The 26,160-nt window shown below is 43.4% G+C and overlaps 2 protein-coding genes across 11 annotated transcripts in view; one reads left to right on the forward strand and one right to left on the reverse strand.

Annotated features, from left to right (window-relative positions):
• Positions 1–487: 487 nt before the first annotated feature.
• Positions 488–26,156, forward strand: kcng2 (potassium voltage-gated channel, subfamily G, member 2). 3 transcript variants are annotated; one of them, XR_008567107.1, is made up of 4 exons: positions 488–818; positions 4,422–5,277; positions 13,126–23,535; positions 23,615–26,156. XR_008567107.1 is itself a non-coding variant. In XM_054763009.1 (3 exons), the coding sequence occupies exons 2-3, from the start codon at positions 4,498–4,500 to the stop codon at positions 13,936–13,938; spliced, it is 1,593 nt and encodes a 530-aa protein (XP_054618984.1). In that variant the 5' UTR covers positions 488–818; positions 4,422–4,497; the 3' UTR covers positions 13,939–26,156. The 3 variants fall into 3 exon arrangements, 1 of the variants encoding a protein (XP_054618984.1); XR_008567106.1 differs by having other exon boundaries at positions 13,126–22,958; positions 23,326–26,156; XM_054763009.1 differs by having other exon boundaries at positions 13,126–26,156.
• LOC129172866 (solute carrier family 66 member 2) overlaps positions 2,036–26,160 on the reverse strand; it is a 38,504-nt gene continuing 14,379 nt past the window's right edge. The window contains exons 4-6 of one of the 8 annotated variants that reach the window (XR_008567111.1): positions 25,726–25,942; positions 13,107–20,506; positions 2,036–2,704 (exon numbers count right to left, since the gene is read on the reverse strand). Coding sequence is in view for 3 of the 8 variants with exons in the window: in XM_054763020.1 (XP_054618995.1) it covers positions 20,296–20,506; positions 25,726–25,942 (428 nt within the window). In the remaining 5 variants the exon portion in view is untranslated. Of the gene's footprint in view, positions 2,705–4,377; positions 20,507–25,725; positions 25,943–26,160 lie in introns of those variants that run through there. The other 7 variants (XR_008567113.1, XR_008567109.1, XR_008567112.1 and 4 more) reach the window with 7 other exon arrangements.

Here is a 26,160-nt window from a genome sequence, read left to right on the forward strand (position 1 = left end):
ACTTTCTTGCCATTAGAGGTGTGTTGACAGAAGTGGCCTTCCTCTCTTTTAAAGATTAAAAAAACTAATTTGACACCTGCTTTGTTTTTGTTAAAAAAAAAAACAATACAAAACAAATGTTTTCTCCCTTCAGTTAACAGTTCGGCCGTAATGGAGGTCTTGGTTCTACTCTTTGCTCTTGGTTACTGTTAGTATTTATTTTACTAGAAGTTTTGCTGGTGACATGTGAGATGCTATTTTATGTTTTCCTGATGACATAAAAATAACAAATAAACATGAAAGACGCAAAGCAGAAGGTTCCCATTCCTTGAGGAACACCTCGGTGTGGTTACCATACTGTATTGATACCACACTACAAGAAGTAGTGCACCAATGTACTCCATCGGTCAAATATTGGAGTCCTGTGCTGTTGAACACAACAAGCCATGCATGCAGTGAGGTGGTAGATGGCAAACACTCCCCCTGACGATGTCACACTGCACTGTAAGCACACGCACGCACGCACAACACTCACAGCAGAGAGAAGCATCACCTCTGGATTTGTCTTTCCCGCACCCCACACATCACCATTAGTCCCGCACAAAGAGGAGCCATGTGACCGAGAAGAGGACGGAACACTTCTTCTTTTCTTGCGTGCAGCATTTAGTGGAGCTTCTTCTTCTTCTTCTTCTCGCTGTGCTACGTGTGCGTAAAAATGCGCATCTGGGTGGACTCGCTGCTCGCCACGTCCCGCAGCGTGTGTGCGTGGGAAACTTGGCGGCATGCTGCGTGTTGTGGACGGCGCCTTGGAACAGATGGACGCGGACTCTGCTAGCCGGGTAAGTCTGCTTTTACTGCTATTTTACGCGCGGGAAAAACACCGCCAGTCGACTCAAAAGCGCGCTTAAAGCTTAAGCGATAAAGGAGCGTTTATGGAGTGGACGCACAGGGTGACGTCTTAATGCTGGTGTCGTGTCCTCATCATACTTTTATTTCATTATCATCAGAACCTGCAGGGGCACTTGGCACTGCTGCCCCACTTGTATCATAATTTGCTTATATTTCTATGAGGGGGGCTTGTCTCATTTTGGGGGCATTTTACCAAACCAACAAGCTGTGATATGGACAATATTGCCCCGACTCACCCTTCCTCAGCTGGGAGGGTCGAGAGGACACCAGGAGGTCATAGGTGAGAGGTCATGTCAGCCCAGCTTGGCAGCACCTGCTCAGGTGTCCTTCCTCTTCAGCCAACTAGTCTTCCTCTTGATGCCACTGGACAGGAGGCAATAGGCAAACATACTGTAGGAAATTAAAAATAATAAAATAAAATAAAAGTAATAAAAATGACCGCCACTACTAATAATAACAGTGGTATGAATATTCATTAATGCACTATATGTAATATTAATATCAATATAAATGTATGAATGAATCATTATTACAATTAGTACTTGTATGGCTAAATATATAATAATAAGCAAATATATTCAATTATTATAACAAATAATATATTTAAAATATATGAAAAGGTAGGTAAACATAGGCAAATTATTATGAATAAACTACATATTTTTATGAGATATATTTTTTAATTATATTATTTTGTATCATTATTATTCAAAAGTTAGTAAATTGGATAATAAAATAGCCAATATATATGGATTTAAAAAATAAAAATAAAACCAACTTTTATGTGAACATGTGTTACTGTGAGTAGTAGAAGTATCATGACTTACGCTGTATAACAACGTCCACATGTATCAGAGATACCTGCCATTATGTTGCTTACAGGTGCTCGATGTATCAGTACGCAGTGTTTTATTACTATTTGTCACTAAAGTAGCACGTGAACGTGGCATACAATCAACATCAGCTACACCGAGTACGCAATGTAACACGTTTATAGTTATGGTTGGCCGTTACGTCATACTGAGAGCTGTTTGGAATATTTTAACACTCTCATAGCTAAATACAAAAAATTAGGAACACAAAGTCCCCCCCCCCAGATTGTAAAAGGCCCTCGGGTGCCATGTGTTCCAAGTAGTCTCTCTGATGATTGTTACAGCACTTGACAGACGTTTTGCATCAGCCATTTTCCAACCTAAAAGGAGTCATCTTCATGTTTGAGTGATGAAGGCCAATCAGCCCCCATTTGGCAGCTCATCGGGGGGTCGTCGTTCCAGACCTCAGCGTGATGCTCAAAAAGGTTATACATTCATTCATGCAAACGCTCCCCTGAATGGAATCTGCATGCGCGCCTTGTGCTGGTTTTGTCTGAAAAGAGACGAGACGAGGAAGGTGACTGAGACACAAGTTAGCCCGGGGTCCCTTGGAACTCTTGTCAATCACCAGTCAGAAGCACTCTGCAGGGATATCTGCAGTGGCGCATCCAGATGCTCACTTTAAATAAAAGAAGAAGTGTTAGGACACCGCCACCCCACCAGCGTGCGTGCTTGATCCTTGCGTAGAGTGCAGGGAAGAAAGCAACAACAACAAAAAAGAGAACAAGCGTGATTGCCGTTATTGTCACAGTCTGTACCAGGAAGTAAGTGCATCCAAGGGGACATCATCGTGATTTCCAAGTATTTTTCTTCTTCTTGTACCTCACCCATTTGCTGCCATTAGCTCGTTTATGCCGAGACTCTTTAGGTCAGTTTGTCATCAGGCAGCATTCTCATGGCTCTCCGCAGGTCTTCAGGAAACAGTCCATTGTAGACATCGTGCCCTTGAAAGGAGCATAATATGGCTAATGCATGTTTCCTGTGCACGCTATTCACTGTCTTTCTTTGCTTTTCATTCACTTTTGTGCACCGATGAGGCGCATGCACTTTCCTAAGCAAGGTCAACTTAATGAAGACATAGGGAAAAAAAATACATCACATGACTTAAACATTAATATTTCAGCAAACGAAAATGTTATTTGGTTATTAAACTTGTGGGATAGGCTCCAGCTCACGTGTGACCCTGATGAAGAAAAGTGGAATACAAAATGAATGAATGAATAATAAACGTGTACATTTTTGTAAAAATAAAAAAATCTCTGGTGGTAATATTAACAGAAAAAAGTTGTCATTTTACATAAAACGTCTTAATATTATGAAGAAAATCAACATTTTAGTAGAATAAAGATGAAATATTAAAGAAAAAAGAAGTTCTTTTTGAACGTCATACTATTATAAGGAAAAATAACATCATTTCAGTCGCATAAATTTGAAATATTAAAGAAAAAAATTTTGTTTTTTAAAATTGTAGTATTATGAGAAACAAACAAAACAACAAATAAAGTTGTATTTTTTATTTATTTATTTTAATTCATTTGGGCTGCACGGTGGCCTAGTGGTTACTATGTTGGCCACACAGTCAGGAGATCGGGAAGACGTGGGTTCGAATCTCCGTTGGGCACAAGTTTGCATGTTCTCCCCGTGCGTTTACTCCGGGTACTCGGGTTTCCTCCCACATTCCCAAAACATGCATGTTAGGTTAACTGGCGACTCTAAATTGTCCATAGGTATGAATGTGAGTGTGAATGGTTGTTTGTCTGTATGTGCCCTGCCATTGGCTGGAGACCAGTCCAGGGTGTACCCCGCCTCTCGCCCGAAGTCTGCTGGGATAGGCTCCAGCACACCCCCGACCCGAGTAGATGGATGGATAAATTAGTTTGCAGATAAAGTTATAATGCTACGAGAATAAAATCAAAATATTATGGGAGTAAAGTCACAATTTTGAGAAGAAAATTTACAAGAAGAAAGTTGAAATAGTTGGAAAAGCTAGAGAAAAAACAGAAATGAAAAACAGCTGCAACTTTCTGAGAATAAAGTGAAAATATCATGCGAAAAAAAGTCGTATTCCAACGAGAAAAAAAGTTGTAACTTTCCGAGAATAAATTCGTAATATCGCAAGGAAGAATAATGTCATTTTAGTGGCACAGAGTTGAAATGTTAAAATAAAAATACGTTATTTTTAAAAGTTGCAATATTATGAGAAAGAAAAAAAAACCCTAACAGAATAAAGTTGCCATTTTTGGAAAATCAGGCTGTGGAAAAAGTTCTAATGTTATGGGAATAAAGTCTTAATTACAAGAAGAACGTTTGTGAAGATTATTTAATAAATTGAAATACTGGGAAATTTAAAAAAAAAACAGCAAAAATGGTGAAAAAGAGCAAAGTTGATACTAATAATAGACTTTTTCAAAGCACAAAATTATCAAATGCAAATTATCAATGCAATTAAAAATATGAACGTCGGAATATTCTGAACTCCTGTTTCCATGCCACTGTTGCAGCGAGCGGAATGATACTGGCCAGGCATGTTGAAATAGCACAACATCTTTATACAACAGCGCCTCTGCTGGTTGCCACCAAGTACTGCACTCCATTTGGACTAAAAGAGGCGACAATTCCACTTTCTTGAACTTAAATGCTGTCTTTCTCCTTGTGTGACAGAAACGTGCTGACGTGTCGCTGAATGGCTGCCAAGCCGCTGCCCTCCTCGTCTCCCTTGTGAAGCAAAGTGGCCGCCATGTACCAGGAGGTAGCCTTCCTGGCGGGCAGCACTGACCACCAGTTCACCACCTTCCACTTCAAGCGTGTGGAGAACCCCCAGGAGGTCTCCTCCAAGAAGGGTGTCTTCTACAAGCGGGCCCAGCTCCTCCTCAAGCCTCAGGCTTGCCAACAAGACGGCGGGGGTGGCGGCGACGACGGGGCGGCCATCATCAACGTGGGTGGCATCAAGTACCGCGTCCCCTGGTCCACGCTGCAAGAGTTCCCCATGACCAGGCTGGGGAAGTTGCACAGCTGCAGTAACGAGGCCGAGATCATGGACGTGTGCGACGACTACGACGGCAGCCGCAACGAGTTCTTCTTCGACCGTAGTCCCTCAGCTTTCCGCATCATCGTGACCTTCCTGGCGGCGGGCAAGCTGCGGCTCCTCAGGGAGATGTGCGCCCTGTCCTTCCAGGAGGAGCTGCTCTACTGGGGCGTGGAGGAGAACAACTTGGACTGGTGCTGCCTGAGGAAGCTGCGCCTCCGCCAGGAAGAGTACAAGGAGCTGCAGAGGCTGGAGGAGGAGGAGGCCGAGCTCGCCTCGCCGCAGTCCTGCGAGGAGAGCCAGCAGCTGGGGAGCATCGTCGAGGAGAACCCCACGGGGGGGTGCATGCGAAGACTGAGAGACATGGTGGAGAACCCTCACTCTGGGATCCCTGGGAAGATCTTCGCCTGTCTGTCGGTGTTGTTTGTGGCCATCACCGCTGTGACGCTGTGTGTGAGCACCATGCCCGACCTCCGAGAGGAGGAAGAGAGGGTGAGTTCAAGCCAATGAAATCTCTCGCCAGCGGTACCTGAGGCTCCGATTGACTTCCTCAGAAGTCCAGCCTGCGGAATTTTGTGAAAGCTGACCTACTGAGAACTATCCGAGTTCTCGGTATGTACAGTATTTTAGCATTATGACAACAACATGGAGTGCTCTGCTCTCACTGCTTACTTCCTGTTTTGACCGCCATGGCAGCCCGTGTATGCGGCAAAACAGTTGTGCCGTGAGTCAATATTGCCTTCAGTAAGGTTGCCACTTGTTTCATCGGTCTACTTCCCATTTGGACTTCTATCACAGCCCGTCTAGACAGCAAAATAGTTGGGCCCTATTGTCGTTGGTCGTTTCCAAAGAGTGAAATCCACTTCCAACCATGTACTTCCTATTTTGATTTCTGAGGCTTCCCGTCTAGAACACAATTTGCCAAAATTTGCTTTAAAAAATTCAGAGACAAAGGTTTCATGGGCCGATCCACCTCCTTGCTAATGAGTGGTTTGCATCTTCTGGTCTTGGCATTGTACTTTTGCTCATGAAGTCTTCTCAGAGTAGATGGTGGTACCTTCACTCCTGCCCTCTGCAGGTTGTTGCTGACGTCAGCAACAGTTGTTTCAGGGTCTTTCCTTACAGCCCCCACAATGATCCTCTCATCACCCGCTGATGTTCTCCTTCTAAATGTTCCACGTCTGTCACTTAGTACACGGTGGTTCCTTTCTTCATTCCAAATGGCTGTACTGGCTATGACCAATGTTGGTTTTTCATCTTCTCTCAGTGTCACATTTGCTTGTTTTGCACCCAGAGACAGCTCTCTGGTTTTCATATTGTTTTCACCTCTAAATGCAGTCTACACAGGCAAAACACATCCTACCCAATAGGAAATTGAGAGTAGACATTCTATGCTATTTATATTTTATATTTTTATATTTATATATATATTTTTTCAATTTTGAAAATATTTCAACTGTCACCTTGTCATTTTTTATACCTAACGCTGTCACTTTATTCCCATAATATTTTGACTTTATTCTTGAAATGTCACAACTTTTTCTAAACCTAATTGTCAAACTTTGTCAACTTTATTTGTTTTATTGTGAATTATCGCAGAAAATGGAAGAAGAAAGAAGATGATGAAAATGTATTTTTTCCCCTCACAGTATTACGATGTTATGCTCCAACAATTTTTGTTGTAATGTTACAATTTTTTATTTCAATATTACCACATTATTCAATTTTTTTCCTGTTGTTTTTATGAGCTTTCTTGCTTAACTTTATTTTTAAACTGTCCAAATGGCCCCAGGGCCGCCCCGTTCCAATACTTTTTGTTGTTTTGAACCACAATTTAACCTCTTTGAGAGTGACCTCAACAAAACGATGAATGGATGCATTAACATGGTGGAAGCGTGGTTTATACTGCATTGAAAGAAGCTCCCTGGTGTACAAAGTTGTAGAAAAAAGTAGAGTTCCTTCGCTTCTGTCCCTAATTGTTGGCATATCGGTGATACCTGGAGCCCCCAGTGAGGGAAGAAAGCACCTACCATCTACTTAATCATCTGCAAAAACAAACAGTGAGTCCTAAGCGGGTTCCCTCCTTTAGCAGGCCAGCCTTCGGGATGCGTGCTGCTACAGTAGCATTATGATTATGTTGATGCTGCAGCCCACGTACAGTAGCAGCGAGCGCTCCCGCGCTTCAGTGTAAATCATCTTGACAAGAGACACAGGCGCAGGGACACGGGGGCTTCTTGTGAACAGCGTTATTGTGCCGTCGCTGCCACGTCGAGAGCCCCCCTGCAAATGCACTCCATAGATGCAACACAAAGACGGGTAAACAACCACGCGGTCACACTAGGGGAAAATAGATTGTGGTTTCTCGATTTTGGGATTTCCGTGCCTTTGCTTCTCTTAAAAAAAACAAAAAAGACATGTTCTTATATAACATGATGGTTATATAAACGAAGTGCTAATCCATACATTTAAATCTCATTAACCCAAACATTGCAGGTGATAAAAATCATGGATTGCTAAGAATTCCATGCATTGTGTGGAAATGATGTTGATTAAACGGGTCTGCAAGCAGTGGAGGCGCTGCCGAGTCTCAACTACAGCAGATTGCAGTCTGAGCCTCAGAGTTTTGTCATTACTGCCCCCTAGTGACCAGAACACTACATATCACTTTTGTGACTCATAATAGACCATTGTCTACCACAAAACAGCAATCATTTAATTAATTAATTTCAGAGAAAAAGCGATAATCGAAACGCGATATTGTACGGGACGACTTTAGCTTTAAATGTGGCCCATTTCCTGGGAAGCATGAACATAATTCCGATTGTGTTTCTACTTAACACTGCAAATAATGACCCCCTAACAGAATGAGGATGCTCCTTGTTTATAATTAGACCTGAAAGTCTGTTCCACTCATGTTTTGTCTCGGTGCTGTCGCAGTTGGTGACCCAAACAAGCATGCTGTCCCTCTTGAGGCTCACCTTTATCACGCTAATTCCCCGTAGCGAACCAATTCGTTGAATAAGCAGATTAAAGGAAACAAGCCGAGGCATCACCCCTCTGGCATGAAGTGGTTTTTGTCATGAAAAGGACGAGGAATCAAAGCGGAGCGAGGATTAGCTGAAGTTCATTTCTTATCTTGGCTTAAAATTAATGATATGTCTTGTGTCATCTTTAATGGAGGCTGTACGGCTCGTGGATGATTGGTGGCAACCAATGCAGACACCTTAAGTGCAAGGGTTTATGGATATTTAACGACTGACCTTTAATATCGCTATACTGTCGTCCCTCGCAATATCGCGCTTCGATTATCACTCCCTCTCCACGCCATGGTTTTTCAGAAATTAATTCATGAATAAACAAAGCGAAAAAAACTCTCCTTCCATTCCATGTGGGAGTGGTAAGTTTTTGGCTTCTTCCATTTAGAAGAAATAAATTCGAGGGTAACTGGTTAGCTTGCTAGCTCACTTGTTTGCTAGCTAGCGGCCGCCTCAAGTCCCTGCAGCATAACAGTGGCGCAACTTCTGTTTATTAATGGTCATCAAAATAGCTTTTCAACGCTTTAAAAATAATGCAATACATTTTTATGACACAGCATGACCAACAATATTGTTTGGTTTTTGAAACAATCTTCTGTGAGTCAGGTCCCTAATCCAATAAAAGATTAAATTGGAAAAAATGGGCGTGCAAAATACTTTTCGGGTAGGACTAATCATTTGCCATGGTTATGGATCAATTTGTGGTGTGATTTAGAATATATGACTTTTTTTTTTTTTTTACAAACTCTCTCAAACGCAATAGTAATTTATTGATGGTCCCGAGTATAAACAACCAGTAGTTACAGCGGCACTTCCCGTGCGAGCCCCCCGCACCAATACACAGCGGTCCGGGCACAGTGAGGGGGAACTACCGAATAACCAACGTCCAACGTGAAACGAACTTCGCCACGGTACACTGCGGACATGTCTGCATGGTGGTGTTGCGTTTTCTTCTTCCTGCGGGTGGCGGGAGTCACGTGGCAACCAGCTCTGAGGCGCATTACACCGCCTAACATTCTGGAGTGTGGCCCAGAGTTACAAACGTTATACGGTAACCGGATTGGCCCGATCTCGCGGTGGAAGCTGACATTATCCGGATCGGCAGCAGATCCCGATCCTGTAGACTGGATTGGATGAAGTTGAGGATTGTCACACATCTTCTGGAAGACTGCTGTATAATTACAGTAAATAATAACATAATTGTTATTCATGTTCTTGTTGGAAATTAGAGCCTAAAAACTTCTTTTTTTTTAACTTTGACCCCAGATACTTCAGTGATATTGCCTTGAATAATGTTTATAACCAGTAAGGGTGTTAAAATAATATAAAATAGTCTTGTATCATGACAATTGTTCCCAGTTAAGCAGATGCTGTGGCGTTTAAGTGGTGACGCCGGCCCTTTAAGTTGTGCAAGTGCGTGTTCCTTGTAGTTTACGGCCATTGTCACTCCAGTTGTTTAAGCCCCGTTTACGCCGATGAATCAAGCTAAAGTAAACTTTCTCTCGAAGGAGGCGGTATTGTTCGGTTCCCACAAACAGTGTGTGTTGCCAGACAACAGGGACTTTGTCACCATGTTAGGAGACAATTGCGTCCTCGCCACAGCCAAGTTTTCATGCAGTTGGACTCAACGTGGTTTGTGTTCATGACAGAGTTTCCTTCCACCCAGGGCCCACCCTCTCCACCCCAGCGCCATTACAGAGCACCCATTAGGCTTGATAGGCAGGCTGGGTTTTACATTAGTGCAGATCCTCCCTGCGCTAATGAAACCATGACTTCCTCACTTGCAGATGGCACAACGCCGAGTGTGTTTGTGTTGCCTTGTGCGACCTTGTGGCTCCTGTGTTGTTGTTGTTGTCGTCAAGTGCGTGAAATATGATAATATATGTAAAGTAGTGTCGTGTAACAAGCTGTTATAGCGACACCACTTAAACATATCACCTCCTCTATTTTCATCTCACTTGGTTTGTTTCCTGGCCAGGTTAAGCTCCAACTACTTGACTGACTGACTTTCCTGTGGAGTTTTTTCCCCCATTCACTCATTTTTAGAGGTTTTCCTTCAAGGAACACTGCATAGGCCTCAATGACATGATACTGACATACAGTGTGCAGATGTTCGGTATCACTGAACACATATTTAGTGCTTTAGGTGTTATGTTGGCATTGTTTTTAATACAAATGTCCTTAATTTCAGAGAAACTATTTGCTGTGTATGTGGCAAGGAACACCCCAGGTAACCAGTCATCTGAATATTGAAAAAACAAAAATAAAACAATTCACAATAAAGTGTAATGTTTTAATTATACACCATTAAATTAAAGTTAATATTACCAACATTTGTCATGTAAAAAGAAACCCAGCTTGAACCCCCCCTATTCAAATGTAATCACATTTTTCAAAAGTAAGAAATAAAAAAGGGATTTACAGGAAAAATTGCTTCTCTTTTTTTTAAGTCGTAAGATTACGATAACATTTTGTATTTTTTTTTTTAGAAAAAGTCCAAGTTTAACTTGACAATAGCCCCAACGGTACTTACATAAGTGTTACAACTACACACATAATATTGAAAAAACTCCTCACAAAATTATGTTTTTTTTTCTTCTGAAATAATGACTTCGGTTTCCTCCTAAAATTCCATTCTTGCTATTTTTTTTCTTTATCCAGTACGGCGCCGTCATAACTCCTCCCACCCAGTGAAATCATCCATACAAAAGAAAACTTCATTGTCATACAGTAAAAGTTTTTGGAAACATTCTTACACAACTTTTTTTTTTTTTTTTACAGTATTTTTTCCCCTTTCTTTAATTGTCTAAGCATAAAATGTAGAACTTCCAACTATTTCAAAGACTGCCTGATGACAAAATCCATACATCTGCATACAGTATATCTGTACGCAAGGTTCAGATTGTTGAGCCTTTGGGGGAGGTCCCAGCGTCCTACTGAGTGTTTTGATCATGCGCTGGTCACATGACCCAACATGGTGACAGTGGAGCCAAGGCCAATGACGAGCACTTAGCCCATCTCTCTCATCTAATGGCCGTTCCATTTGTAGCATTTGCACACATTGTGTACATTTGACAGCCACTCTCTGTGGATGAACAGAGGATTAAACGGGTTGTTTTATTTCACTAGAATGTTCACAAGCGCATCATTAGAAGCTCTGCTACATTCATCTTCTTCCAAACCTCTGTTGGAGGGTAAATCCCCACCCCAAAACCAGAACCATATATCATCACTAGGCCGCGGAATGTCAGGATTTTGTCATCTGTGCAGAAAACGCCGCGCATCCTTCATTTCCACTGACTGAGAGTTAGACGGCCGTTCACTCTTAAGGAAGAAGTGTCATCCATCACGGCGGGGGATCGTTTGCGCTTCTTGTCCACTCTTCACTGCTACAGCCAAAATAAAAAAAACATTTATTTCCATCAGCACAAAAGGTCCACGGACTATTGTGGGATTTTGTCATGGCTGTGATGGCGAAAAGAGACAATAAAACAAGCGAACATGGCTCATAAACACATTGGCCAAAGCAAAGCAGCCAGTGTGGACATGATGTAAGGCGCAACAATACATAAAAGCTACACAGGCTTGTAGGGGCCGTGCATACAACAAGGTGTGCAAACCTGCACTGGGAATTGTGTGTGCTATGCAAGCTGTTAACAGTTTACAGGCAGCAGGTTGAAAAGGATTCAATTTTTGTTTTTTTTTTGTTTTGTTGTTGGAGTAAACAGGAAGTATTGGCTGTAATGTTCTCCCTAAAGAACGGATGGTAAAAAAACACACCAGCAAAAGCAAACGCAACACTGTTGACACAGCAAACGTTGATGCTTTTTGCCTTCACGTGTTCTATGGGATGCACACTGTAGTCTTCAATACAGAAGCGGCCATGTTTTCTCTGCAGTCTCCTAACAAGACTTTTAATGCAGCATTTAATAAGAGCTACAGGAGGTGGAGATGTAGGAAGATCAAAAGCATGCTACTTCTTTTCACTCTGCTTCAGGGCCGACTTGGACTTAATAACCAAACAATCCGGTAATTATATCCTCAAATATTTATGAACACTGTTCATAAATACAGAGGCCTTGGTAGGAAAAAAAGGAAAAGGTTGATTACTAAGCAGAATATTTCAGCAAGGAGCGCCAGTACATGCATTCATTTTCTCAGGTGATCGCTGCCTTTTTTATTTTTTTAAACGGACAAAAAGACCTGTAGGATTGCATATGCTGCTTAATATTTCTTTTTTAAGAGGCAAGGAAGACCCCAGGCAATCAGCTGAAAAGCAATAAGCATATTACAACACTTGGCCAAAACCATTATGCCAATTAGGGATGTTGCGATTGATCGGCCACCGACGAGCATCAGCCCATTTAAGTCAAAAAACATGTGATCGGCATATGCAGATGAATGCCTTTCGAAGCCATTCACAAAAACCGATCGGCGTGCGGCAGCAAAGCCTACACGTGTGCGCTGTCACGTGGTGTTGCCAACACTCGTATCGAGCCGGCAGGGGACTAGTCAACACTCGTCTGTTAAACCTCAGTGGTTTTAGTTCGGCAGCTTGACACAGGCGACGTCGATCCATGCCAGCGTGTTTGATCACTCCCTATTGCTGTTTGACTTGCTGTCGGTGGCGGAAGCATTTATCCGCCTAGCTTCCCGTCTTCCAACTCCAAATGTGACTTTTTAACCACAGTGACCGCAGTGTTTTTAAAACAAGCAAGCAATGCGGTTAGTTCGGAGCTCGTTTTTGTCCCACGGGGAAGCGGATATCACGTTCATGGGGTACACTGAACAATGTTGCTCTCTTTGTCATTACACTAATTATGTCTTCCCTTCCAAACACTATTTGTGTGTGGTCGTTTAATGAACATAAAGCCTTATGATGGGGATACTACCACAAGGCTCTCCTAGCTTGCCAGGCGATTGAGTAGCTCACAAAGCGTCAAAGAATATTTGCTTCAACTCTTAGTCGTGACTGTTGAGTTCAGACTTCACTCCGTGTTTTTCAAATAGTTGACAGCTCTAATTGTCATGAAAGTTGGACACCCGTGCAACCTGGACACTCTTTATTCTCTTTTAAGTTAAGCAGGACAGATTTCTACTGAATAAAGATATTTATTTGTATTATTCTGTATTTATTCTTGAAATAGTGAAAGCATCTACCTAACATATACAATTGTGTATAAAAAATGCCATACAAACTGTGATTTGATTGTTACCATTCTGTTATTTACAAGTGACCAAATATGGCTCCTGGCGCTACTTACGTATGTTGTGTTGTGTAGTTACCTGTGGTGTGTGCCTGCAGGGGGAGTGCTCCCAGCGGTGCTACAATATCTTCGTGTTGGAGACGGTGTGTGTGGCGTGGTTCTCCTTGGAGTTCATGCTGCGCTTCATCCAGACTCAGAGCAAGTGCACGTTCCTGCGAACGCCTCTCAACGTCATCGACGTGGTAGCTATCCTGCCGTACTACATCACCCTCATCGTGGATTCGCTGTCAGTGGGCGGCAAACCGGCGGGCTCGGGCAACAACTACCTCGAGAAGGTGGGGCTGGTCCTCCGCGTCCTGCGGGCCCTGAGGATCTTCTACGTGATGAGGCTCGCTCGCCACTCCCTGGGCCTGCAGACGCTCGGACTGACGGTGAGGCGGTGCACGCGGGAGCTTGGCCTGCTGCTGCTCTTCCTGTGCGTGGCCATGGCGCTCTTCTCGCCGCTGGTGTTCCTTGCCGAAAGCGAGTTCGGCGCCAAGCAGGAGTTCACCAGCATCCCCGGGAGCTACTGGTGGGCCGTCATCTCCATGACAACGGTGGGCTACGGCGACATGGTGCCCCGGAGCATCCCCGGCCAGGTGGTGGCGCTCAGCAGCATCTTGAGTGGCATCCTCCTCATGGCCTTCCCTGTCACGTCCATCTTTCACACCTTCTCACGCTCCTACGTGGAGCTGAAGGAGGAGCAGAACCGAGCCCTGAGGCAGAAGCCCGACTCGCAGGACAGCACCAAGTCGCAGAATAGCGAGGACTCGCAGGAGATGGACAGCTATCATGCCGCCACGGAGGCCGTCGCCTCGTCTGTGCAGCGGAGGAAGTCCGTGGCTCCTCACAGAGCGCCCGTCCAAACTTAGCGTCTCCACGGGTCTTCAGAACCTGAAACTCGGCTTTGGGTTCCTGTGAAAATGCACCAGCGCGTTGCTGAAACTTGACTTGGGGAGTCTTGACTCGGGCTAATGAAGGACTCAACCGCTCTCAAATATTCTACGAGATCAAGAAGAAAAAGACTTAAATGCGCGCGTCAGGTTGAAGCCAACACTAAACATGTCACACGCTGTTGGGTGAAGCAGAATGACTTCATCACAACTATTGATGTCCTTTCATTTCCATTCCTGTCTGTACATAACCTGTGCCAAGCTAATTACAACACACAACCGCAATGAAAGGGCTTCGACAGTCTGTTGGGAAATTAGGTTGACGGGGAAAAGTCAAAAAGGCCGACTCTACGCGCGCCGCCTGCACTCCATAGGAAGGAACACACAAGGGAAGATGAGCTCAAGATCTAATATATCGTGACATTTACATGACGCATGTGCAGGACTACCCAGGTGGTCCTCTGTTTACAGCGTTGCGAGGTTCTTTCATACGCACGCCCATGACTTCAAAGCGTAATGTTGGTCCGTAAACTCGCTGGAGAGCCAATGCACCTCAATATTGGCCGCACTTCTTTCGATCGCTTGATTGTGGCGGCCATGATTAAGGATAAGTAACATCTACCCGGACGTAGGAAGGTTGACAGGGAGGTGGTCCATCAACAAAACAGGCTACTTTCGGCCAAAACAACATCAGCAAACTCATCTGTCCCCATCCCGCACCCACAGGAAGGACTCAAGTCGCATTCTCTGCAGCGTAGTGGTCGTACTGTGTTTTATATGTCCTTCGTGTGTTCCGTGTTAGCCATGTGAGTGCGGGAGGCTTACATCACAGTCTGGGAACGGAACTTGCACGTAGCCAAGGACCACCTGTTTACGGTATATTCACATGCAAGTCTTTTCAAGTGACTTGTGGACACTTCACGGCAGCGGTTCTCAATTATCTTCTGTCATGCCCCCCCCCCACTGGGAAACTGATACTGATAATATGTATTTATTCATCTGCACCGTACAGACGGAACTCCAACCGGCCAAATGCAACAAAAATGGAGAGCAGTGAAGCGTACAAGCGTGTGGATCCAAGACACAAATTGCATGCCGAGTACGACAAATTCATACACTTGGCAGTCCTCACTGCCTCTCACCCCCCGCCGCCCCCGCCCCACTATTTGAGAAGCACTGCTTTACAGCAACAATGGCATATAAGGCAAGATATAGACACAATGTATAGAGTGGCATAACGTCTATATAGACTTCTATATGTATAGAAATACGTCATTATACAGTACTTAGACCAGGGGTGTCCAAAGTGCGGCCCGGGGGCCATTTGCGGCCCAAGGCTGTGATTTTATTGGCCTGCAGCACAGTCCAAAACTGTAATTTAACTAGAAAAAAACTAAAAAAAAAAAAAAAACAGCAGCAAAAATGGGAAAACCAAATAAAAGTCAAAATATTAAGAAAAGAGTTGATTTATGAAGTCAAAAACAATGAATAAAGTTGTCAGTTTTGAAACTTAGGTTGGGGGGGAAATTTATAACATGGGAATAAAGTCAAAATATTAGGAGAAGAAAGTTGAAATATTTGGAAAATTATACAAAAAAACAAAAAACAAAATTTTACCAGAGTAAAGTCAAAATATTAAGACAAAAAACACAGTTTTCGAATCAGAAAATTTTTTGAGAATAAACTGTGAAATGAGGAAAAATATCATTTCGATAACAATGTTGAAATAAAGAAATAATATGTTATTGTTTTAAAAGATACAGAGTTATAATTATGAGGAGAAAATTGACAAGAGGAAAGCTGAAATGAAATAGTTGGAAGATTAAAAAAAAACAGGTGAAATTTTACGGGAATAAAGTCAAAGAAAAAAGTCATCGAATGAAGAACAAAAGTCGCAATTTTACAAGAATAAACTCTTATTATTATGGAAAAAAACGTCATTTTTAGCAGCATTTCACCTCTTTTACACGGAGAAATGCAGTTTTTTTCTTGGAAAACGTTTGGACACCCCTGACATAGACTTTGTCAACATACACAGTATGTATATATATACAGTATACACATAGCACTTACTGCATACATATTATAGTACATACATAAAACAATAGCATAAATAAACATATACAGTATGTATATACAGTATACACATAGCACTTACTGCATACATATTATAGTACATACATAAAACAATAGCATAAATAAACATATACAGTATGTATATACAGTATACACATAGCACTTACTGCATACATATTATAGTACATACATAAAACAATAGCATAAATAAACATATACAGTATGTATGTATATACAGTATACACATAGCACTTTCTGCATACATATTATAGTACATACATAAAACAATAGCATAAATAAACATATACAGTATGTATATACAGTATACACATAGCACTTACTGCATACGTATTATAGTACATACATAAAACAATAGCATAAATAAACATATACAGTATGTATGTATATACAGTATACACATAGCACTTACTGCATACATATTATAGTACATACATAAAACAATAGCATACATAAACATATACAGCTATAATATGATCATAGGATTCATCACTAATTGGATGCGAGTGAATCTTAACAGTTCAGGTTTTAACTTTCATTTTTAATTTTGTACGTTGGAGGAGATGAAAACGTCTTTCATGTTAATCTTTGGTCAAATACTGTAAAAAATAAATCAATAAATGGCTAAAGTTGGATTGCACAACACCAATTCAGGACGAGCGGGATAACACGAACACATCAGGGAGCTCACAAAATGAATGTTGCGTGGCGTTTTAGTTTTCGTTGATGTTATTAGAATGTGTTTGTGTCAGTCGCTGACAACCCTTTAGTCACATATATGCAGCTTCAAAGGAGTGCAGGGCCAAACAAACCCAAGACAAAAAGTACAAAAGCGCGAGGCACAACTTTCCCGGCACGCTCTGCAGCCGAGTCAGCCGCCGCAAATAATGAGCTGCCCGTTGGATTTGCTCGAATTGCAGCGGCAGTTGTGATTTTGTGCAACTGGAGTGTCTCGTCGAGAGGGACAAGACAGCGTTTAAAAGCATCAGAGCCAAGTGTCATTGGCATGGAAGCAATCAGAGGCTCATCAAGCTGTGCTCTCCTTTAATATCCCACACAGGCATGTCTAGGCTGGAGACACAACGCATGGAACTCCTGCACACCGATACTGTATCACTTTTTTTTTTAATAAAGACATTTTTAAAATGGATGGTGGAATGAGACAACCTGGCATGAATGTTTTGCTTTGAAGAACCTCCTTTGAAAAATGCAACACAGATTCTAATGAACTCCTGAGCTCAAAGGGGTCGGTTTAACAATTCATTACATGCAGCGAGACGCTGAAATCTGCATGCCGTGCCTGTTCTTCTGAACATCCTAAATTGTTTTGTCCGTGTTCCTCGTTAATTATAAATGGACTGCTTCCAGGAGTCGTGTTGGCTCAACGCACAGCACGTTTGATAAACAGTGACGACGCCACCTCAAAACGCCACCAGAAGCTGAATAACTTGGACAGCATTCACCTCAACACACATACGGGACAGCGTATGTGAAAAAACCCAGCGTACAAAAAACCCCAGCATGAATGAAGAATGAAATAATACATGCCTAAAAAAAAAAAAAGTACGCTGATCGATGCATACGACGCTAGCATGCTAGCTACTAGCATTGTTAGCATTTACATTTCATTGGGATTCTTCCAAAATGAACATTTTCAGAAACTAATTCATAAATGATAATTTTTTTTAGACTATGGACAAAATATACTGAAATACAAGTGATATGTTACTATGTTACTAGGCGGCAGTAATGACACAAGATTGAGACATTACCTTACATGGCATCACCTTAACACTGCATGAAGTCAGCCATGGCATGTCCCACGTAATAGAGGGGGAAAAAGTTCTCCCATTCCGTGTGTAAGTAGTAAGTTTTGGGCTTCTTAAGTTTAGACGAAACGCATTCGAGGCTAACTGGTTAGCTCGCTAGCTTGTTAGATTGCTAACCGGCAGCCGTCTCGAGTCCCTGCAGCATAAGAGCTGTGCAATTTGTTGTAAACAATGAATGACAGGAGTGTAGAGGTGACTAAAGGGGTTTCATTTTATGTTTACATGGCTCTAATAATGTTAAAAAACATATTTTGAAAGTCATAAACAGGTTTTCTATGCTCTAACTACAAAAACATTCCATTTATTAACATCGAATCCTGTATCGCGGTCGGGTCTGGAACCAATTAACTTGACTGTACAGTTTAACAGTAACTGTACCACATCTCTTGCTAGGTGCTTGCTTTAGCATTTTGCACAGGACTTTGACATTTAGCACTTTAACAAACGTCTACTGAAGCAAGAGATGTTCCCATGTTATTTACATGTAACATGTAACCACGCAGGTTGCTAACATGCTAGCTGTCATGCCGAGTCAGAGTTTAGCAACAGGTCGCAGGCTCATTTAAAGTGTATGGGAATTTTTCATCATTTGTCTCTACAATTGTTGTCATACACAGTGGAACCTCAGTTAGTGTAAAAAATGTACGCCAAAATTTTGCTTCGGTTTGCATACATTTGCCGGTTAGCGTACAGTATGCCGCGTGTCTCGTTGTGTTATTAATACACTGCGTAAGTCCAACTGTGATCTCATTGTATTTTTATCACAAATGTCCTTGTTAGCATAGCTTGCTAACAAAATGGCAACTAAGCCGGAAGTCAGCCAAGTCGCCCGTCTACGTCATCAACGGTTGACTCTCAAAAATGTAAACACAAAAGAGGTTTTTATAGTGTAAATGTAAAATAACACAAATGACCCTGATTTTCCTTTATTTTGTAGTATTTGTTTATCTGTACAAACCACCCTATGAGTTGCTGTCACTGGCATTCACGCATGACTAAAGACATTATTAGACCTGCCAACCCCCACAACGGGTTCCCGCTCCACTATTTGAGAAGCACTGTGCTCATGCAAACAGATTTAATTAGACAAAACTCAATGGGAGAGTCTTTCCATGTCCTTTTTATTTGGTCCATTTTCCATTTTGGATGCTAAAAAGCCACAATACGACATTGAAAATAGATGTTACATAAAAAGAAAACTATAAAAAAAAATGATAGGAAAAGGACAGTTTTGGCATAGGAGGGAACTCAACAATGATGCATTGTAAAAGTTGGCCTGTCTCTATGGGAAAGTGTGGAAGGAGAGGAAACAAACTTCATTTTAAATCTGCTGAGAGCCTGCCAGGTTATTCCAGCCTGTCTGCCCGTGCTGTCTGCATAACAGAACGGGCAATCCTACACTGGCATTTCACTAAATAAATATTCATATGGCTCCTGAGGAGCAGAAACAGTGCATTTCACTGCAGAGTTATGATTAATAGTTAATAGCAGTGGGTGGATGCAGGTGTATATATATTTATTATTATGGCTTGCAGGGAGGATCAGGCTTTCAGGTGAGGAAGGTCTGATAAAAAGAGGGACTATTCACCTCCACTGAACAGGAAATGAATTTTCATGCAAGAAAATGAAATGATGTGGACGCAGGAGGAGGCGGCGACGGGGTGTTCTTATATTGGCAACGTGATGAGGGTCATGAGGAGGCATGATGGCTATGGAGATATGAGCTGTAGTGCAGGGCACCGTACACAAGTCATCTTTGGCCATTGCTCTCAGTGGAAAGAGTTCTTCAAGTGTTCCTTTTTTGGGCAAAGTCGTTAAAACAAGTGGACAAAGCGGTCAGAAAGCCTGCAAGCTTTTGACACACTTGGCTCCTTCGATTGCTCTCAGTAGTTGTGTAAAAACCCCACCAAATGCCATGTGTTACATTCTATAATGCATACAAATTGAGTTGGGCGCCCACATGTGTAGCGAGTCATGTCTGACCGTGTCTTGTAAGGCGGAAGCAGGGAGCCATGCAACAGTCAGTCCACATAGGTGGTCCATAGAGTTTGTGCAAGACTGATTCTCTGCATGCAGGTTAAGTCTTCACCTTAGCAATGTTTTTGCTTCCAGTTCTGCGGGAACAGTTGGGGAAGTTCTTTTTCTTTGCCCACAAGAGTCTATAAAGGCATTTTTTCAGTTAAACATCAGAACCCTGACATGGATCTCTAAAAGGGAGGGTGAGTGGACGTAAATGCCCCATGAAAACACTCCAAAATCTTCTGGAAAGTCCTCCGTAATCGCCTGCTGTCGTACTGAGTGAGAATGCTTTTTAATAACCAAACCCGCCTTGGGTTTGTTTGTAACCAGTTTGTGAGGTACTGGTGCCGACACCCACCCTGTATCATCTTCACGGTCGTCTCTTGAAGCGATCTTAGAGGGCTTTGGCACTAGTGGTGTGGGAGACGGTGTGCGACGCCGGTTTTTGTGGGTATCGGCTATAGTAGTAAACTTGGAAGAGGATGGCGAAGTCCACAATTACCTGGAGCAGGCCGCAAGTCCAGAACTGCACGGGGGCCTGGGTGAGCAGGAAGTAGACCGTCTTAAAGGTGTCGCCGCTCGTCCACATGAGCACCATCTTGATGCTGCGGAGAGACAGTCGAGGGTTGGGCATTAAATCAAAACATAAAGGAAAAAAGCCACAGAGCACGCCCCCTTGACTTTTTCAAGCGTTCATGCACTCGTGCGAGGTTGAAGCTCATGTTAAGACAAAACGCAAACGACCTGAACCGTGACGGTTTCCATCGTTATAATAAAAAAATCAATCAACCTTATCAAGCTAATGAAACAGTGCCGAGGCTTGACTGACCTCCTCTGACACGTCCCATAACTCACTTAAGCGGCAGACAAGCCCACGCCCAATAACTCATTCACCAATCACTTCCGACCAATCTCCATTTGCACCCCTGGGGTGGATCTCTTTTGCTGTATTTTTCAAACGTATTCTGGCATTTACGCTCCAGTGAACTGAAACGGGTCAGATGACAAATCACACGTTTAGGGACAGTACCGAGCCTACGACAACACCCTGAAGCCTGGTCCTCCGTAAGGAAAATGCCCGACGTCAACGGTAACTGAACACACTGCGGATCCATTAAGAGCTTCCCTGAACTTCCTTAGGGATCAATCAAGTGTCTACGTACCAAACATTAGGGGGCAAACCTACGGATGCGTGCCATTCTAAGAGGGGGATTTATCTACACAAGGAGGCTATTCAAGTCAGGTTGGATGTCTTTACATTACTTTGCGAGCTTCGCAGGCATACTTTGAAAAGGTCAACATCAAGGAATGTGCATGGTATGCTGCTTGCGGCTTTGATTAGCTGAACTCAGATGGGCAAAAAATGACATTGGACACAAATGTCCATTTCTACAGATCGAGGCGCTGCGTTGGTGATAAAACATGAACATTACTTTCATTGGTCAAAAGCAGTATGTGAGGCTCCGTCACTGTGTGTCTGACATGGTACTCTGCAGCACAGGTGCCCCTCAGGGTACGGTGCTCTCCCCTTTCCTCTTCACCCTCTACACCTCGGACTTCACACACAACTCCACACAGTGTCACATCCAGAAGTTCTCCGATGACACAGCCATTGTTGGTTGTGTTTCAGAGGGGAATGATCTGGAATACAGGACGGTCATCAGGGACTTTGTCAGCTGGAGTGAGCTTAACCAGCTGCAGCTCAACACCAGCAAGACAAAGGAGATGATCATTAACTTCCAGAGGAAAACATCTCACTTCACACCGGTGAACATCCAGGGAGCGGACATAGAGTTGGTAGACAGCTACAAATTCCTGGGTGTTCACCTTAACAACAAACTGGACTGGTCCGTCAACACCCACGCCCTCTACAAGAAGGGCCAGAGTCGCCTCTTACCTGCTGAGGAGACTGAGGTCCTTTGGTGTGTGCAGGACTCTTTTACGGACCTTTTATGACTCTGTGGTGGCCTCAGCCATCTTCTATGCTGTGGGCTGCTGGAGAGGGGGCAGCACGGACAGGGACAGGAGCAGGATCAATAGGCTGATCAGGAGAGCGAGCTCTGTCCTTTACGGTCCTCTGGACTCCGTGGAGGAAGTGGGGGAGAGAAGGATGTTGGCTAAGCTGACATCCATCATGGACAACACCTCTCACCCGCTACATGACACTGTTGTTTCCCTGAGCAGCTCCTTCAGCAGCAGACTGTTACACCCACGGTGTAAGAAGGAGAGGTTCCGCAGGTCCTTCATACCGACCGCTGTCAGGCTCTACAACACCTGCACCACCTGAACCATGTTGTAGTGCTTTACTTTACTGCTCTCTTTACTTGTCTTGCTTGCTTGCTGCTGTAACAAGTAAATTTCCCCGCTGTGGGATCAATAAAGTACATACAATACAATACAATACAAGCTGCGAGTATGCAAGACAGTGCATGGTATGCTGCAGAGAAAGACAAATAGACCCAAATGTTGTCCGTTTCTTACAGCTAAACAGAGGCACTAAGTTGCTGTCATGTGATTAAACCATGGCAGGTAGGGGATGGAAATCCCTTTGGCCGGTCAGTATCAGTGAGTGTGTAAGACCGTGCATGGTATGCTGCTTGCGGCTATGCTTCACACAGAAAACGACACCGGGCCCGAATTTTGTCCATATCTCCAGATAAATAGAGACGCTATTTTGTCAACTACGCTAATGCAATATTATTGGCTGCTAAACTTCACAAATCTCCCCCCTTATGTTGTCATATCACCTTCCTTAGAAACTGTTCTTGTTGCCGGTAAAAATAAGAACCTTCAAGTTGCAGGCTTGTTTTTTGTATACTATATAAATATCTCGAGTCCATTCAACACGTTTCATTTGTTTTCAAGTGAATACCCTCTCCTGTCAGCGCTCACTCTAAGGTCGTGACCCAAACACAGGACTCCCAAATTCAGGACAACCTCCTGGGGTGGAAACTAGAATGACTGCCTGCTCTCCTAGCAGCTGATGAGGTCTCTGGAAAGAAAAGAATAAAGGGTGATCTGGTGTCCACCCACCCGTCTGCATCCCAAACATGGCAGGTTTGTGCATCCGTGTGTCTGCCTTGTCAAGGAAAAGCTTTGCCATCAAACCTCCTTTGCATTATTCATGCCTCCGGCTTCACCTTAGCCCTTTTCATTTGGAAGGCCCATTTGTGCAAACCTTGCCGTTTACCACACGCTCACTTCTCCCTGTAATTTTTTTTATAAAGCTCACTCTCTCAGTACTTCTCTCTCTCTCATTGCCCATTCCTCTTCAATCCGCCTCCTTCTGTACCTGCTCGCCTCCCCACAGCATGCCGACCTCGCACTCACAGTGAGGAGCTTGTTAACTATGTTCTTTCCACTCCTCCTCGGTTCCTCGGCGACCGCTGTCTTGGTTCTGAGATGCCTTCCTTCCTTCCTGCAGGTAACCATGAGAGAGGCGGGGAATCATGTTTGATCAAGTCCTCCCCCGCCTCTCCAACGCAGAGGGGGCCCGGGAACAGCCACGAGAACATCGTCTGGCTCCTTATTTGCCACCGTCTTGGAGACGTACTGTGCACAGAGGCTAGCTAGAGGTGTGGGCTGAAATGACTGAATGGTTGAGATGTGGAATGTTAAACAAGGCAAGCAGCAGGTAAAAAAAAAACTCAGTGGAAAATCTAATATGGGCCAATACCAATCAACTCCAAATGATTTTTTCCTAATTTCCTAAGTCCCAGTGAAGAAACAGCCGCCCTGCAACTGACCTGAAGCTCCTCCTTGCTGCAGCTGATCCAAAAGCTTCTTTATTCTACGCTCTTATACACACACATCATGCACACTGCCACTGGGGTGACGACCTGGCAGCATCAGTCATGAAGCTGTGTTTTTTCCTTGTGTGTGTGCGCACGTGTGTTCTAGCTAAATGAAGTGCTGTTATCTAGCCACAGTGCTGGGCTCCAAGACACAACGAGCCTTATAAGGCTGCAGTTAGCCCTACCGCATGTCCTGTCTCTCTTTTTGTTGCCTTGTAGTTGTTTTATGGCGGGCTGGTCCGCATCAGTATGCAGCTCTGCCTTTTGTAGGCTGTATAATAATAACAATAATAACAATAATATCAGGCCTCTGCACCTGCAATAAAGTTAAATACACTGACGGCTGCCCACACATGAGGTGTAATTATAAAAAGTGACAGGCAAGAAGAAAGGGAGCTGTAAAATGAACACTACACACTTGCATACACTCCATGTATAGCCTGCATTCATCCCAACCCCCAGAGGACATCAGAATATCAGATGATGGCGATGAGCCGTCTACAAAAAGGTCCTTAACAGGACTCTCCGACATGCTTCATTATTAAAAACAAGCTTGTGTGTTTACTCAGAGATGACACGAGAAGATAATTCATTCAAACCTCTAAGCGGGGAGGGGTGAACAAAGGTGCTGTATCTTCTCGAGGTAGCTTACAGTACTCGGAGTGATTAATTAGGAGGAAGGCGCTTGATGCTTTTCCGCATGGACGTGCAGGGATTTGATTCTTTTTTCCCTCCCCAAGCACTTAACAGAAAGGGCACGGAGGTTTTCCTCTCCTGTCTGTAAGCAAACACACTTACTCATTTATTCATTTGCATACACACACACACCCATTCAATACTTCTGGGTGTCTAAACATACGTTTGACTTAAACAGGACTTGCAGACGAACAGCGCGTGGACCTTGAACGAAATCCTGAGGTGAAGTAACCTAGCAACCGCTGTCAACACGTTGTGCTCACAGGAAAGAGAGAAAGAGGAGACAATAGCTGATGTGTACAATATATGCGGGAGGGGGACATATCAATGTGACAGCTTTTCTACAGCCTGGGTTGACTATACAAGAATCAGATTGGCTCTATTTCACAGCTTATTTACATATAGTGCTGCTCAAGGTGGAATGAAGTGGTTGTGGGCGGCAGTGGCTCAGGAGGTAGAACAGGTCATCCAGAAACCAGAAGGTTGGCGGTTCTGACCGCACGTCCTCCATCCCAGTCACTGGTTGTGTCCTCGGGCAAGACACTTCACCCAACTTGCCTCCAGTGCTGCCCACACTGCTGTAAGAATGTGAAGGAATGCTTGGTGTTGGCCGGAGAGGCCGTAGGCGCGGGTTGGCAGCCATAAAAATTCATACTGTATCATACTGCTCTTAATATTTTGGCTACCGTTTTTTTTTGTTGTACAGGGGGTGCAAAAAAAAATTATAAAAACACTAGAACCGCCATAGTCATTATTTGAACAAGCTCCTCCATGTAATTGTTACAAGCAGGCCTTCCAAATAAGATTTTGGTGAAGAAAAAGTCTGCTGGAGGTTGAATGGTGTTGGGGGTAAAACACTGGAAGCAGTGTCATAACTCACACATGAGTGGCTCCATCTTGCTTGGATGACAGTGTTGAGTGGTAATAAAACAAAAAGGGTTTGCATGGAGGAGCCCGGCGTGGGAGCTGTCATGGCAGGTTAGGTGGCTGCACAACCCTGCTGGAGTTGCTCTTATCAGTCTACTGCAGAGGACCAAGTAGCTAAGGGGGGTGCACACACTCACATGTTGCGAGAAAGCTTTTTATCAGCCCTGTAGACACCCTACAATGACTTACTGTATGTTTTATTACTTTGTTCTCCATCTTAAACGCCCCCCTCTCTCATATTACCTCTCCAGTATCCATTCGCCATGACCATGTCTGCTGTTTTTAGTGTGTGGCTTGGAAAGTTTACAAAGACAAGAGTAATTAAAAAAAAAAAAACATTTTAATAATAATAATAATAATTCGTATCCATCTAAATGCAACAGAAGCAGGCTTATAAAAAAACTCACCTCATGCCTTCTGTCGACTTGTTCTGGTAGTTGCAGTAGAGCTGCGGCGTGCCAAGCATGGCCTCCGTGAACACAGCCAGGAAGCCCAGCGACTCCACGAAGACAGCCGAGTCCAGGAGCACGTAGGTGACGTAGGCCGCCACCAGCGTGAAGGCCACCACGCACTGCACGTAGTCCAAGAAGCGGCTCCACGACCAGAAGTAACTCCAGTCAAAGTCTAAAAGGGATTGCATAGAAATAAGAATGTGTATTAGAGTTTGTTCCGCAGTAATCTACTTTATTTGAACAGCACTCCCTGGACACAACATTAAGTTGCGTAAATTAAAAAAACAGTAAGAAGAAATTCAATAATAATGTATAATGGCTGATTGTTTTAAAAATCTACATATGCACATTGAAAATTTTGTGGACCATTTAATAAAAATGCAGGTCAGC

The sequence above is a fragment of the Dunckerocampus dactyliophorus genome, chromosome 20 (genome assembly GCF_027744805.1).
Source record: "Dunckerocampus dactyliophorus isolate RoL2022-P2 chromosome 20, RoL_Ddac_1.1, whole genome shotgun sequence".
In the NCBI taxonomy this organism is placed as follows: Eukaryota; Metazoa; Chordata; class Actinopteri; order Syngnathiformes; family Syngnathidae; genus Dunckerocampus; species Dunckerocampus dactyliophorus.